Source organism: Pelodiscus sinensis, chromosome 16 (genome assembly GCF_052426305.1).
Source record: "Pelodiscus sinensis isolate ZL-2025 chromosome 16, ASM5242630v1, whole genome shotgun sequence".
In the NCBI taxonomy this organism is placed as follows: domain Eukaryota; kingdom Metazoa; phylum Chordata; order Testudines; family Trionychidae; genus Pelodiscus; species Pelodiscus sinensis.
The window spans coordinates 30494879-30511757 of record NC_143067.1 but is presented as its reverse complement, the minus strand read 5'-3'; the positions used below and the strand labels follow the sequence as shown (position 1 = coordinate 30511757).

The following is a 16879-nucleotide window of genomic DNA, read 5'->3' as shown; positions in this document are numbered from 1 at the left end:
TGAATGAACTTTGGGACACAAAATAAAGCAAGTTTCCTAGGAAGTGTCCAAATAAATGCAATGTGTCAAAACATAGCCTTTTGAAATGACACCCTAAAAAGAGAATCAAAGGCTGTGTGCTAACATATAACTGTGGGCAAGCATGTTATTTATAGCTTCAGAGGAGAAAGCAAAATGCAGATCATGATATGGGTTTCTCCCCAAGAGAGGTGACGGTTATGGAGTTGGGATTTAAAGGGAGTGATCTCTCTTGACCACAAGGGGAAACTTCAGGTGCTGTTATCTTAAACTGACATACCTTTCATGAGCACCCATGCCGCTCCTGGGGATTGTGGCCCATCAGTTAAGAAATGTTTTTCTAGACTATGACTAGGAGTGATAAATATACTTGAAGTCAGTTCACAATTTCATCATCATTTGCTTCAGAACATATGACTACAGTGTGGCAGGGTCAGTCCCACTCCTGTTCAGACCACTGTCCCACAGTCTAAGAGTCACAGTATATGGCTCACTTGCCTTGGTTTGAGATTTGTCGTCTCCCTGTAGTCTTTAACAAGGTTGATGCTGTTCTCTTGGCTCCTCCGATGTCTTTCTCTCTCCAAACTCCTTCTCAGCTCTCTTTTCCGTCACTCACAGGGAGGGTTCTTAAATAGGCCTCCAGGAAGCCCCATTTAGTTTCACCTGGGTCTTAGTTAATTTTGCAGCCGCCCTGTCTCAGCTGCCCCTAATTAGCCAGGATTGCGGACTCTCTGCCTCTTTCCCCTTCCATCAAGCTCTTTCACCTGCTGTATCACCCCTGCTCTGTCACATATCCCCCTACCCTGCTCAACACTATGGGGTTGGGCTACTTGGGACGGCAGGCAGTGCACCCTCAATGAGCCGTCGGCGTTGCCGTGCTTGGCTCCGGCCCTATGTTTCACTTGGAAGTGGAATGGTTGCAAGGACAGGAACCACCACATTACTCTTACATTCCTGTCTTTATTCTGGTGCATCCATTGCAGGAGCACGTGGTCTATGATGAGGGTGAATTGTCTTCCGAGCAGCTAGTATCGTAGGCTCTCCACAGCCCACTTTACTGCAAGGCACTCCTTCTCCACGATAGCATAGTTTTGTTCCCTTGGGAGAAGCTCCCGACTTAGGTATAGTACAGGATGCTCCTCTTCTCCAACCATTTGGGACAATACCGCACCTAATCCGACTTCCGAGGCATCGGTCTGTAGTACGAACTCTCTCTCAAAATCTGGGGCTATGAGCACTGGGTCACTGCACAGGGCAGATTTTAAGTCACGGAATGTGTCATCTGCTGCTGGGGTCCATTTCACCACATCCGGGTCCCGGGCTCTCGTTAAGTCTGTCAGGGGACATGCCCTTGAAGCAAAATGGGGGATAAACCTCCGGTAATACCCCACTAGTCTCAAGAATGCCTGGACCTGTTTCTTACATACAGGCCGGGGCCAGTTCTGTATTGCAGCCACTTTATTCAATTGGGGTTTCACTAAGCCTCTCCCTACTATGTACCCCAGGTATTTGACCTCTGCAAGTCCTATTGTACATTTTGCCGGGTTTGCGATTAGGCCAGCTTCCCTTAAGGTGTCCAGTACAGCTGCCACCTTCTCTAAATATGTCCCCCAGTCTGGGGTGTGGATGATGTACGGTGAGGGCACAGTAGCTTATCCATAAATCGCTGGAAAGTTGCAGGGGCCCCATGTAATCCAAACGGGAGGATGGTGTACTGATATAGGGCCTAAGGGGTGGCAAAGGCTGTCTTCTCTCTGACTTTCCTGGCCAATGGAAGGTCAGGTCGAGGGTGGACAAAAACTGCGCCTTTCCCAGTTGATCAATGAGCTCATCTATTTGCGGCATGGGGTATGTATCAAACTTTGACACCTCATTCAACTTCCGGAAATCATTGCAAAAACAGAGGCTGCTGTCAGGTTTAGGCACTAAGACAATGGGGCTGGATCATTGGCTGTGGGATTCCTCAATGACGCCTAGTTCTAGCATTTTCCTTACTTCTTTTTGTACCTCCTTTTGCTTTGCTTCTGGGATTCGGTAGGGCCTGACATTCACTCTTATGCCTGGGTCCATGACTATATGGTGCTTGACTTCAGTGGTCCAGCCAGGCTCTGGCGAGAACACCTCTAGTGTTGCTTCAGCATTGCAAGAACCTCTGCCCGGGGTTAATTCTGGGGAGATCCCCACCTGTCCCTGTTGGCTTTCATTCAGTATTGCAGCCCCCAGGGCGACCAACTCCACCTCCCTGCTCGCCATGGTTTGAGCAGGTTAACATGGTAGATTTGTTCCAGTTTCTGGCGACCCGGCTGCCGCACCTTATAATCTACCTCCCCTATGACTTCAACCACTTCACAGGGTCTCTGCCACCTGGCAAGGAGCTTGCTCTCCGCTATCGGGACCAGCACCACTACCCAATCGCCCACCTGGAATTTCCGGACCACTGCCCGATGGTTGTAGTAGGTTTGCTGAGCCTGCTGGGCTTTTTCTAGGTGCTCTCTTACAATGGGGGTTATCCGCGAGATCCTGCCCTTCATCTGCAGGATGTGCTCTACAAATTGCGTCTGTGGTTTGTCTGCTCCTCCCAGGTCTCTTTGGCAAGGTTTAGAAGGCCCTGGGGGTTTCGCCCATATAGCAGTTCAAATAGGGAAAAACCTATGGATGCCTGTGGTACTTCTCGAATGGCAAACATGAGGTACGGAAGTAGGTCATCCCATTCTTTCCCATCCCGACTCACTACCTTCCAGATCATGTCCTTGAGGGTGTGGTTGAACTGCTCGATGAGGCCATCCATCTGCGGGTGGTATACTGACGTCCTTGGAGCCCGTATGTGGAGTAGTGCACACAGGTCCTTCATTAAACTTAGACACAAAAGGGAGTACCCTGATCTGTTAGGATCTCCTTGGGTATCCCCACCCTCGAGAAGATTTGAACTAACTCCCTGGCTATGGTCTTAGAATGGGTATTTCTCAGGGGTACTGCCTCAGGGTATCGGGTGGCGTAGTCCAGGACCACTAATATGTTCCGGTGTCCTCAGGCTGACTTTTCTAATGGGCCCACTAGGTCCATAGTGATGCGTTCAAAAGGGACCTCAATGATAGATAGGGGTATCAGTGGGGCTCTCAAGTGCGGCTGGGGCCCATGAAGCTGGCATTTGGGGCAAAAGGCACAATACCGCCGAACCTCCATATATACCACGGGCCAGTAGAACCTTCGTAAAATCCAATCTAGGGTCTTCTCAACTCCTAGGTGACCCCTGAATAAATGACTGTGTACTAGGTCCAGCACGGCTCGCCGGTGATTGAGGCACCAAGAGCTGTTCCACCTCCTGTACTGGGTGTGGCAGCACTCGGTACAGCAGACCCCTCTTCATAATGTAATAGGGTCTAGGGCCCTTGAGCCTTCCTTCTGCAGGGATCCCGTTTACTTCAACTACCTCTTTATGAATGTTTTGATACAGCAGGTCATTGGCCTGGTCCTGTCCAAAATTTTCAAGCGAGGGCCCTACCTGCCTGGGCTCTGGGGAACCTTCGGCCTCTTTCAGCCCAGGGGGCCCTGCTGAGCTAGGCCCAGCCTCAGGCTCGTTTACCTCTCTCAGTGCTTCATTATCAGTTGGCTCAGTTTCCCTCCCAGCCAGGGCCTGCCTTAGGTTCTGGGTCAGAATTAGAGTAACCAGTTTCTTGGCTGCCCTCCTTTCCCGCTTTGATTTCTGGAGTTTCCAAGGCTCAGAAAATAGGTCCTGGGAAAATTTGTGAAAACTTGGGAGGGGGCTCTCTTCCTTTCCCTCAGTTGTAGGGAGCAGGTCACTAAATCCAAGGAAGTCCTGCCCAATCACAACTGTGTATGGGAGCCTTGGAACTAGCCCCACTGCAACCATTGTGACATTACCCTGTTGTCCCTGTACAAATAGAGATCCTGGGGAATAATTGACATCTCCATGGACACGAGATCCCTGTGCACTTGGCATGAGTCAGCTGGTCTGGTTCCATCAGCTGCCCGGAGACCAATGTGACGGCGCTCCCTGAGTCCACCAAGGCCGTGGTCTCTATTCCATTCATCTTAACGGGTCGGGTGTACAGATGGGGGGCCATTGCTATGCCTGCCAAATTTATGAGATTGCAGGGGCCTCCCAGGTCTCCTAAGTCACACTGCATGGGTTCTGTTATGTTTGGACAGTGTGCCACTATATACCCAATCTCCCCACATGCGTAGCATCGATACCCTGCCCGGGGCATCCCCCTATTTCTTAGGCTACTGGGTTTTACCCCCTGACCTTCCTGCCCCCAGTCCCTAAGTCCATTTATGGCCTCTAGCCTCTCTTCTGTCTCCCTCTTTCCCAGCCAAGTCTTACTCGAGAGTTCAGAGCCACGGGCCTTTGGGGCTAATCCATTTTTCTTGTCTCTCCGAACTTCTTTGCTGAGGGGTTGCAAAAGTTGTTAATTGTCTTTCCACGAGGGCTACAATGTCGTCGTATGAGGAGGGTTCATTCTGGCTGACCCAGGCTCGCAGATCAGTTGGTAGGCCCCTCAAACTGGTCCAGGACAATAATTTCCACAATCTTCTCCGGGCTGTAGGTCTATGGCTGCAACCATTTTTGGGCCAAGGGGATCAGGTCAAATAGTTGTGCCCTTGGTGCTCTGCCCTCCCCATACCGCCAGTCATGGAACCTTTGAGCTCTGATAGCAGTGGTTACTCCCGACCTGGCGAGAATCTCAGCCTTCAGCTGGGAATACTCAGTGGCAGCCTCCTCCGGCATGTCAAAATAGGCCTTCTGGGCCTCACCACACAGAAATGGGGCCAGGATGCTGGCCCACTGGGCTTGGGGGCAACCTTCCCGCAGGGCTATCCTCTCAAATGCCAGGAGGTACGCCTCCACATCGTCCTCCTTTGTCATTTTCTGGAGGAAACTGCTGGCCCGCAGGCTCCATCTGAGCCATGCACCTGAGTGGTCAGAGCCTTCAACTGCATTATTACCTCCTGCAAGGTGGCTCGATCCTGGGCAGCCTGGCTTAGCAGCAGCTGGTTAGTTTCCTGCTTTAGTCATACTGACTCCTGCTGGGCAGCCATCTGAGCCCAGATAGCTTCTTGCTGTGCTGCAGTGGCTTGTATGAGGGCCTTTCCTACATCCTCCATTTTGTTTTTCTCCCATCTTACTAGGGTGGCCTAGTCTGTCTTGGATGGGTCTGCTGCAAGGTCTCACTGAAGTGAAATATCCCACTCTTGACACCACACATGGCAGGATCAGTCCCACTCCTGGGCCCCTGACCCCTGTTCAGCCTACTGTCCCACAGTCTAGGAGTCATAGTATATGGCTCACTCACCTTGGTTTGAGATTTGTTGTCTCCCTGTACTCTTTAAGAAGGTTGATGCCGTTCTCTTGGCTCCTCCGATGTCTCTCTCTCTCTCTCTCTCCAAACTCCTTCTCAGCTCTCTTTTCCCTCTCTCACAGGGAGAGTTCTTAAATAGGCCTCCAGGCAGCCCCAATTAGTTTCACCTGGGCCTTAATTGATTTTGCAGCCACCCTGTCTCAGCTGCCCCTAATTAGCCAGGATTGCTGACTCTCTCTGCCTCTTTCCCCTTCCATCAAACTCTGTCACCTGCTGTATCACCCCTGCTCCGACACATCAGGTAGAAACTGTCTTAATCAGGATTATCTGGTCCAGCAAGATCTATGGTACGGCATGGATGTTGCAGGACCAGACAGTCCCGGTGGAGAGCCAGCAGTAAGGATTCCTGCGAAGCCAGCAGGGCAGTGGGCTGTCCACAGGGAGCTGGCAATGGGGCCACCTGGGGGGCTGCCTGGAACAGTCACGGTAGTGATGGCTGCCCAGTGGCTCAGCAAGGCAGTAGTGCCAGCAAAGGGGGGGAGGGGGCAGCCAGCTGGGAGGCCAGCAATCAAGCAGGCCGGTGGCAGGGGTCCAAAAATGACCTCCCCTGGTCCAACAAAATCCTTCATCCAGGACCGGTCAGATCCTGAGCGTGCCAGGCCAGGTTGGTCCAACCTGTGTTGTGAAGGGGAGGGGATGCACCTAGTTAAGATTTAGAAAAAATTCTTGAGTCAACCACTGACACAGATACCAGCAACATATATTTATTGTTATTTTGGAAATATAACTTACTGTGTGCATATCAAGACTTCAGAGTAAACCGAACAAGTTAATTCCATGTGTGACACATGGAATTAGAGGGACTGAATTTAAAGTTGACCTGTAAAAGAGTTTTATAACTAGTGAGCATCTGCCTTTATGATCCTGAAGGGTTTCCAGGTTTTTCTACTTATTTTTGTCACAAATCTGGAATATAAAATCCAGTTTTGCATAGTCTTCCTGAAAGATCTCAGAACACGCATATCGCAAGCACCAAATTCTTACTGGCAGCTTGAATCTTTAAACAGAAAAGACAATACCTATTTTACTTCAATGGGCAGTTAAGAACAAAGTCTTGACCAATCTACAACTTGTTTGCATTAGGAAGTTTACACTGTAGTTACTGAGCAAAACCTTAATGCAGGTGCTACACCACTAAGACACATTCCTAGGTACAAGCCTACCTCCAGAGTTTTCACAGGTAAAACTATATTGTTAATCAAAGTTCTTGACTTCCATCCCCTCAATTATCAGCATGCACTTTTATTCTTTGTGATGCCCTTGTTTCTCTACTTCTACCACACAGCATTGCAAGCTTATACAGGATCTGTGTTTCTAGTATAACACACAAACAGAAAAATGAATATACACTTCAAGCCTTTACCCAAAGCAAAGGACGGGCCATGCTTATTTCTCTTCGCTTTTTTTCCCCCTCCCAACACTTGGCAGGTCACCTTTAAAATAGATAAATGCATTCAATGGACAAATATATGAAGTTGCAGGAGTTCCAGGATATAGAACATTGTGAAAATATCTCTCAAGCATAAAAACTACATTCAATAATTGCAAAAATAAAGTTTCATATTCTTCTAAACATTTTGATTCAAGCTCAAAGCAAATGAACATTAAAACTTCAATGATTCTCGCTTTAACTCACATTAGAACAGTAACTTTAAAATAAAATTAAAAAAATGAAATCTTTTTTGGTGATAAAAGAAACTAACCTGGGTCCTTCAAAGGACTTACTGTACAAATAGCAAAGACCCTAAGCATCAACAGTAAATTCCAGCTACAGAAAGTCTTCAGCTGATGTGTTTTTTACTTGGCATCAAATGTTACTAAGACTAAGAACCATAATTTGTTAGGATCAGATATTAGATTAAACCAGTACAAATAGAAGGAAAAACAAAACAAACAAACAAAAAAACACTTTAAACAAGGTTCATTTTTTGCCACATAGCTTTTCAGGCTAACAATTTCACTAGTGCAAAACCATATTTTTACCTGATTCAATGAAAGCTCATAAGTGTCACAATTTTTAAGAATACAAAATTAGTTTTTTCCCCCCTTTTTTTTTTAAAAAAAGTGCCACATACCATCCTTTCATTAAAAAGTTTACAAACTAATGGAAGACAGTCTGTCTCCATCTCTTGTCAACAAGGAAAGGCCATAGTGATTCCCTGATCCCAACTCGAAATGGCGTTCGTTGTCCTATTCCCAGCATCTCTAGCTTGGAACAATCGAGCTGAGCATTCTTCGGACGAAGAGCACCCACTACAGGGCCATCAATAATCTTAAAAACAAAAAAAACAAAACACACACAACCACTATACACAGTTAAAAATGAGTGCTTCGAAATACTGCCATTTGTTGCTTTCAATATGTTTGTTCCCTTCAGACAATTTTTCCATTGCTTTGTCAACTTAAAAGTTAAAATCTATTTTCTCACCTAAAATTTTTTGAACATAGAAATGCTAGGACGACAAATATTCATTTTGTAGAGCTTTTAGGGACAATGTGTATTAACTACCCTACAGAAAATCCCATTTTACTGTACTCCTTGTGTGAATGTCCTTTAGCTAGACAGATATAAAAACAAGTTAAACCAATCTAACAGCTTTCTTTGATAGGATAACACATCTTGTGGATAAGGGAGAAGCAGTGGATGTGGTATACCTAGACATTAGTAAGGCATTTCATACGGTCTCGCATGATCTTATCAATAAACTAGGCAAATACAATTTAGATGGAGCTACTATAAGGTGGGTGAATAACTGCCTGGTTAACCACTCTCAGAGAGTAGTTAACAACGGTTCACTATCATGCTGGAACAGCATAACAAGTGGGGTTCCACAGGGGTCTGGTTTGGGACTGGTTCTGTTCAATATCTTCATCAACTATTTAGATGATGGCATAGAGAGTAGACATATTAAGTTTGCAGATGATACCTACCTGGGACGGGTTGCAAGTGCTTTGAAGGATAGAGTTATAATTCAAAATAATCTGGGCAAACTGGAGAAATGGTCTGAGGTAAATAGGATGAAGTTTAATACAGACAAATGCAAAGTATTCCACTTGGGAAGGAACAACCCATCTCACACATACAGAATGGCAAGTGACTGTCAAAGAAGGAGTACTGCAGAAAGGGATCTAGGGATCATAGCGGACCACAAGCTAAATCTGAGTCAACAGTGTGACATTCTTGCAAAAAAAATTAAAGCAAACCAAACCAAAAAAACCACCATGATTCTGGGATGCATTAACAGGAGTGTTGTGAGTAAGACATGATAAATCATTTTTCCACTCTACTCTGCGTTGATTAAGCCTCACTTGGAATAGTGTGTCCAGTTCTGGGCACACATTTCAAGAAAGATGTGGAGAAGTTGGAGAAGGTCCACAGAGAAGAGCAACAAAAATGATTAAAGGTCTGAAAACATCACCTATTATGGAAGGCTGAAGGAATCGGGGTTGTTTAGTTTGGAAAAGAGAAGACTGAGATGGGACATGATAGTGGTTTTCAGATATCTAGAAGGGTGTTACAAGGAGGAGGGGGGGAAATTGTTCTCCTTGGCCTCTGATGATAGGACAAGAATCAATGGGCTTAAACTGCAACAAGGGAGGCTTAGGTTGGACATTAGGAAAAACATCCTAACTGTCAGGGTGGTTAAACACTGAAATAAATTGCCTAGGGAGTTTGTAGAATCTCCATCACTAGAGATATTTAAGAGCAGGTTAGACAGACATCTATCAGGGATGATATAGATCATGGTTGGTCCTGCAATGAGGGTAGGGGACTAAATTTGATGATCTCTCGAGGTCCCTTCCCGTTCCAGTATTCTATGATTCTGTGCATCATACCTATATTAAATGGCACACTTTTTGCCATTTTACGTTTTTTCACATCAATATCTCCTCTCTCTCACATCTCATCCCTACTAACCTGATAATATTTATTTATAATAGATGAGTGCATATTCTTGAGATGAAAAATCTCTTCAGAGACTCTCTCTTACCAACAACAGTAAAGGTTATTCAATACTAGATTCATATTAGCATATTAAAATTAAAATGATCCCAGACCAAACTAGTATTGTGTGTAAGTTGTCTTTCTTCCATGCCACATTTCAATATTAACTTGTCTTAAAAAAAAAATATCCCTGAATTTGTAAACTAAGAAGTCTCACTTTACCTTTAAATATATAAACCCTAGAAGTTAACAGTATCTCACTAGAAATATATATAGAATTTTTTTTAACCAAGTCTGATACTGAAATGCTAAGCAGATTCAATTTGCACTTTTCCCTCAAATTGCCTCCTGTTTTATTTAAATTTAAATAACTCAAAGGTTTACATTTTTAAATCCATAATTTTAAATATCTATGAATATTTCTCAACAATGAAGACCTCTGCAGAAGATAGATTTTATAGATATAATAGTATCTTAAAATTACAACAATACAAAACAGACTATCTTTAAAGTAAAATACAGTAAATTGTATAGGCTTCTTTTAATGAAAAATCTAAGAGAAAAAATTACAATTTTACTAGGAGAAATTACTCAGTTTACAAAACATAGACAAACTAATGTATGCTAAATTAAGTCTATGACTGCTGGCTAGCTGGGTATTATTCAGCTGTAGTCTAGAAATACTTTACACTCCAGACTTGCAGATTTTTATAATATACACTTTATTTATAAGGCGGTCTCTGTTTGAAAAGCTACATCTATTACAGGAAATAGTTAACACAGCAGTGGTCATTTCCCTGCATCAGAAGATATCTGAAAATGTTGGCAGCACATCATGCCACATTGAAGATTTTTGGGACTGTTCCTTGATATAATTACTCATGCTATCAGGAGCAGCAGCCCACTTGTTTTTTTCAGTGTACGAAAGTGGCTCAAATGAAAGCATTCAGAAATGTTTATATTTTTAATATAGTTTTAATATTACTTACTGGTCTCAAGTGGCTGCTGGGAAGGTTGAAAGCATCTGCTATAGCACATGCCATTTCATACTTGGTCATCTGTTCATTACCAGACCAGTGAAATGTTCCTTTTATTGATGGATCCTAGAAAGAAAGAAGTATCAATGAAGAGTTAGACTGATATTTTCACAGAACTAGATATGCAACAGATTAGAGGAAAAACCAATATACAGGCTGACATTCAGACAAGATGATGCCATCCTGAAAAACAAATTAATAATTAATTGAAATATTTCTGGAATGACTATATTGCCAGAGTAGATACTGAGCAGATGTTTAGGAAGGAAAAAAAATGTAGCTTTTATAAAGCTATCAGCAGGGCTGGCAGAACTTTGACTTCTCAAAGATGCTGGGCAGTCTTGACTCAACTGTGCATGGACTGAATGTGCTCTTAAGATGACACAGGTGTGAAAAGCTTAAATATAAACAAAAATCCCATTGCAAGCCAATCATTTATCAAAATTCAAATACAAACATCTCTGGTGCAGTACTGTAGAATTTGCACGACTGGGGGAGGTCTCTTGCCACTGGCCCCTAGTCCATCACTCCTGCTGGCAGACGGCCCCAGCAGGCAACCCTGCCTTGCCTTTCCACCCAAACCTGGCTGGGCTCCTGGCCCGGCTACTGCTGATTCCCTGGGTGGCACAGGTTCCAGCTCCTGCGGCAGGGCTCTAGTCCTGTGCAGCAGGGGACAGACATGGGTCTGAAACTCTGACCCCCATGCAACCCCAGCTCTGTGCTGCTGGGGGTTGCCACAGGGACTCTGACCCCCCCCCCCCCCACACTGCCACAAGGCTCCGGCCTCAGCCCTAAACTCCAGGGGGGCTGCTAGGAGGCTGCTGCGGGGTTCTGGTACTGTCTTGTGTGGTCTCCAGCCCGGCTGGCCCTCCTGCCCTTAGGCTCCTGAGCTCTCTGGTCCAGGAACATTCATAGTCCTGCCGGACCAGGGATGTTGTCAGACCGGAGAGGACTGGATTTTGGAGATACAACCTGTAATATAAATATGACAGACACCATAAATCCTCTTCTCTCTCACAGCAAATGAGAGCTATATAGAAGTACTCAGAAGTTATGCCTTAGACTTAACTATCTATAGAGCGGTGTTGACAAATTCAACACCTGGCAGGGCAGGAAGAGGCTTCTCATGCTCTCCCACACCCAGGCCAATCGGGGGACTTCCAACACTACAGTCATCTGAAGAAGTGGACTGCGCTCACGAAAACTCATGATTCCATCTACATATTTTGTTTAGTCTTTAAAGTGCTACCGGACTATTTGATGTTTATTCATTTTTCCATGCATGGTTTCTATTAATAAGCTTTTGGGGGATAATTACACCTGCTAATTTTGAATTAAATTGGAAGAACACATCCCAATTTTAAAAATTCTAACTGCAATTTTTCCAAGAATGATGGGAGTGAGACAGTTAGAAATAGCGGTTGAAAGACAGCTCTAACATTTAAGTAGCTCTCAGGTTTGGGGAGGAGGCGCAATTTGTTTTGATTTTGCAGAACTGTGATAATTTATACATATTCAATCAAGTGCTTTCCATCTAAAAATGCACACAATGGATTGAATGTGTGCACAGCTCAATGAAAGCGAAGTGTGAACTCAATGAATACATTCTGCACTCTTGGGAGCTGCTGCCTCCTGGCTAACCTTCTAAAACTGTTTTAAATTGGGATCATTAGAGAAAATGCAGTTAATGCTTCCTGTATTTTGAGCACCAAAATCCACTCTGGGACTCGGCAGGTTTGAAACTTGTGACAGGAAAATGCTTTCTTGTGCCTCTCTTTGGCCTTCTTACCTTCTCAGTTTAAATTTGTTAACAGCAGCTACGAGATATTACAAGGGCTATCTGCACACATGAATACCTTCGTCATGGTCCTACTCTGACAGCTCACCTGGAAGAGCTCCGTAGTGGCAGCTTACTGAAGATTTGTATAAGGTACAAGATGGTAGAGAGCTCATGTTCCATTTCATAGCAACTGGAGTATTTACAGTTTCTCTGGAACCCCTACTGCTCTATCAACATCCTTTCCCTCCTGTCTCTCTGCAATGCCATCAAATATTTTGCACAAGCATCTTCAAGAACTGTGTCCACCAAGAAGTCCAATCACTGTTGATCTTTTAAAAAAAAATACCCTTCAAAGGGTAGAGAATTAAAGGTATACTTTACTATAGAAATACTTTGGTGGTACATTGATTACTTGCATTTTAGTCCTAGAGACAGCAAGATTCACGGTAATTTTAATTTCTTATATGGAAACTCCTAAGAAAAGCTCTGGATCCTGCTCTCCCATTCTCATCTTTGCAACTTACAATTCCATCATTTCCCAAGTAGCATAGCACTCAGGGAGGCTCATGGACAGAGCAGCAGTTATTGTAGTCGTCAAGGCTTGGCCTAGAGCTCTGAAAATCAGAACCAAAACCTTAGGTTTGATTTGGTACCCATTTGGGACCACAGTTGGGACAGGAAAATTTAAAAACAAAAATAACTTGTATATTGGCTAAAAGAGGCTTATTTTCTCAAATTCTCACCAGCATTCTCTTCTCTGAAAGCTGTCGGCAAACACTAGCTACATCCTTGATGTTGGTAGGAAACCTCTGTTGCCAATGGTCCATATTAGCTGATTTGTTACTGAACTGCACTTTATCAAACATAACAGTTACAGCACTCTCTTCCAGCCTTTCCACCTCCCCATATAAGATAGGAATTCTGAGCACTGCAGCACCTAAACAAGAAAAACATTTTTTTTTTTAAATTATGACTAATCGAATGCTTGTGAATAACCCTACAAAATTTTCAGAATTACAGAACATGAATAAAAATTGTTATAGACATTTGGAAAACATGATATAGAGTCACACTTGCGAAAGAAAAATATTAACTGTGCTTATGTACAGTCTATTCTGTTACATAGTTTTCAGTCAATATGAAGTTTTCAAATTTCATACAGAACTCAGAACATGTACAGTAAATAAGAGTTGCTAAAATTACATTAAGGACATCTTTTCCACTTTATATAATGTAAACATTTATATAGCTAATATTTTTATTCAAAGTATTTATAAAGCCAGTTATAGTACTGTTAATGGACAGAGAGAAGTACCTAAATATGAATTCATAAGGCTTGCAGAGAAAAGATATGGACAGTAGAAAGAGAATGAGAGCAAAAATGCCTCTCATATTACAGTGAGAAATTAGTGAACAAAGGGAATTACATTAACTCAAGTGGCTCCTGGTTGTTTTTTTTTATTATTATTATATTATCTTGAAGAAAAAAAAAAAAAAATCAGGAAATGGTGAAAACCACAAAACTTCCTGAGATTATATAACAGGTTTTTATTAACCTGTGCAAAGCATGACTATATACAAGACTTATCTGGATGATATGTTCGCTAAGGTAGCAAGGAATTAACGTTTGATTTGACAGTTTTTGAAAGAACATAAAAATTGAGACACGGAAGAAAGAACAAAACAATTAGAAGGTTTGTTTCATTTTTAAAGGAAGCAAAGCAATCTCCCTCAAAAAAAAAAAAAAAAAAAAATCAAGCCACTAAAATCTGATTGTGAACACTATTCACAAAACACAATATAAAAGTATAAAGACTGTGCAATACAAGCTTGACTAATTTCATTTATTATATAATTACAAAGCTAGTAGTTGAAAGATTCATGTAATATTTTATTTTAGTAGAACTGATTCAGTGACTTATGATGATATCTTCTCAAAATCACCTTAAATCTGCTTAGATTGGAATACTACCACAGACTCATTACTGACTAAGAGACTATAACTAAAGGGTTATGAAAACAGAGCAAAGTACTGAGTGGGGAAGATGTCTAGGGAGGTACCACACATACCTAATTCCAGTATGACTTTAATTACCAATCCAGAAAAGAGGAACAAACAGTATCTTAACAGAATTCAGAAATGATAATCAATTGGGAGTTTTTACAAATGACAATAGGACAGAATATAAAGGCAGCTATGAAAATTAAGCACATCAACAAAGAAATAATATTTCAGTTGTAGGAAAGAAACAGTCCCACATGGACAGAAAGTTAGATTTGCTGTTCTAATGATTTTATTGACCAGGATGTACTAGCTCATCTGTTACAAAGTGAGAAGAAACAAAACTCTGTGGAAATTTCAAAATTTAAATTGTATTCTTACCTTCATTATTTTCAAAGACTGCCTTTTCTCCTTCTAGTTTAGTTTTACCATAAAGATTTAGAGGATTTGGTTCATCACTCTCTTTATAAGGAGGATTTGTTCCATCAAACACATAGTCTGTACTAATATAGATCAGAAATGCTCCGATTCCAGCTAAGAGAAAAGGTGTATGGCGGAAAATAAAGAAAAATTACTACCGTAGACTTCAGATAATCCGGCACCTTTGGGACCTAGGTGGTGCCAGATTATCGGATATGCTGGAGTATCAGGAAGTACTGTATACTCCCAACCCAGTCCCCCTCCCCACCCAACCTTATGCTCAGGTCCCCGGAGCTGCCGGTACAGCCCTGTGTCTCACTGCAGGCACTGGGGCACTTGCACTGAGCAGCCGGCTTTTCAATCAGCTGGCTGGGACGCTGTGAGTAACCCAATTCCCCTCCCCTTCCCCAGAGCAGAACACCTCCCCCGCCCTGCTGTCACCCACGTGAGAGTGGCTGACCTGAACGGTTCCGGGTTCCGTCCCGGTTCCGTCAGGAGTGCTGCCATTTTGATGCCGGACTATCAGGAGTGCCGGACAATTGGGTGCCGGACTATTGTAGTTTTACTGTACAAGCCTTAGTGTGAGAGGAAAATTGCTACTCTCTGAACCTAACTACATTTGTATGTGTTTAATTCAAATGCTCTATAATTCATATGAAACTTCAGTGAGGGACGGAAATAAGTGCATGTTCTAGATTCAATACTATCCCATTGTCTTCTCACCTCTTCATTCCATTACTTTTCTAATCCTCCAAACATACCCATGTTGCTGTCTTCACTTAGCTATATAGAAAGCTTGCTGAGGCAATGATGGATCTTGGTTGTTTAATGTAAAATACTATGCTTACTTAAGCCACTGTATAAGTTACTGTAGTATTCTGGGGGAAAAATCCATCTAATTGTCTCTTTACCTGCTTCTTTTGCTAAGTTCCCTGAAGCAGCCACATTGAGCTGAGAAGCAGCATCTGCTTGACTTTCTACAACATCTGGTCTTCTCTCAGCAGCACAATGCACTACCACATGAGGCTGAAAATTAAAGACTCAATTTTATCGAGGAACAAAATTAAAAAATAGCAACTGCGCCCTCACACAGAAACCAGATCAGTCATCTACGCAGAAAATAAATACTGTTCTGATTTAATTGTGGCACTGATGCACAATAATCATTTATTGTGAAATCCTCAAGAACTTTCTTCTCTTTGGAAATGCAAAAGTTTTAAGCATTGGTGGGCAACCTGTGGTCCACTGGTGTCCTACGTGTGGCCCATGAGACATTTTGTTTACAGTTGCCCATGCACCAGGTTGCCAGATTCTGTTAGTTTCCATCTGTATAGCTTTTTTTCCCTATCAATATTACTAAAATGACACACGTAAAGCAAGGGCACATGAAAAGTTCATGCTGACTACACACAACATTGACATTGGGAGCTAGAGATATTAAATATTGTTAATTGAATAGTCAATTGACCTCATGAATTCTTATTAGTTACTTGACTTTTCTACAGTCCCCGAGGAGAGGGGGGTGGCAGCAAGTGTGCTCTGGCACAACTCCCAAAGAGCCCCCTGCTATTCTGTGTGCTGCCTTTATATCAGATGGCAGCAGCATGGGTGCCAGGCGGAAGCTGGTCTACAAGGGCAGTCAGTTTAAAACCCAGCTCCCCTCACACACCAGCGGATACAAGGGAGCAGCACAGGATGGCAGCATCCCCTGTTGGCAGAGGGGCAGGAAGAACTGACCTCCTGGACCTGGCGTAAGGTGGAACTGACCTAGGGCTGCCTGCCCGCTTGGCTACTAATACACTTTAAATGCAGAGCCTCAGTAGGGGTAGGGTCCTGGACTCAGTGCAAACTGAGCCAGCCTGCTAAAAAAATTTACTGGCAGGGGGGAGGGAGCCGGAATGCATGTAGTCTATAGTACTAACTAATAAGCTTTTGCTTAACCATGCACACCCTCTCCATCCAAAGTACTGCTACGGTTTAAGTGGCCAACCCCGCAAATTCTAGGTATACAAGCACAGTTAGCAAAACTATCCTTTCCCAGGACACAAGCTTGGTTACGACAATGTTGCAGTCCACTTTGATGTTAGGCCATTCATGCAGTCCACTCTCTAGCCTAGGTTGCCCATTGTGACGAGGTGATGCAACCCCGTCACTGCGACCAGCTAGGGGGTAGCCGAGGCACCAAAGATACCGGCGCACATGCTGCTAGGGAAGCAGCAGAGCAAGCCCCCGCAACGCCGCGCAGGGGGGCAGACACGCAGGGAGCATGAGCCTGTCAGGAAGCAGTAGGAGGAA

At 43.5% G+C, this 16879-nt stretch overlaps 1 protein-coding gene across 6 annotated transcripts in view; it reads right to left on the bottom strand.

The window, feature by feature from the left end:
• MAT2B (methionine adenosyltransferase 2 non-catalytic beta subunit) overlaps positions 1 to 16879 on the bottom strand; it is a 43192-nt gene that overhangs the window by 17109 nt on the left and 9204 nt on the right. For 2 of the 6 annotated variants that reach the window (XM_075900185.2, XM_089769542.1), the window contains exons 3-7: positions 15496 to 15610; positions 14546 to 14698; positions 12906 to 13099; positions 10335 to 10448; positions 7475 to 7671 (exon numbers count right to left, since the gene is read on the bottom strand). In XM_075900185.2, the coding sequence (XP_075756300.1) occupies positions 7501 to 7671; positions 10335 to 10448; positions 12906 to 13099; positions 14546 to 14698; positions 15496 to 15610 (747 nt within the window). In that variant the 3' untranslated portion in view covers positions 7475 to 7500. Of the gene's footprint in view, positions 1 to 6087; positions 7672 to 10334; positions 10449 to 12905; positions 13100 to 14545; positions 14699 to 15495; positions 15611 to 16879 lie in introns of those variants that run through there. The other 4 variants (XM_075900186.2, XM_075900187.2, XM_089769541.1 and 1 more) reach the window with 3 other exon arrangements.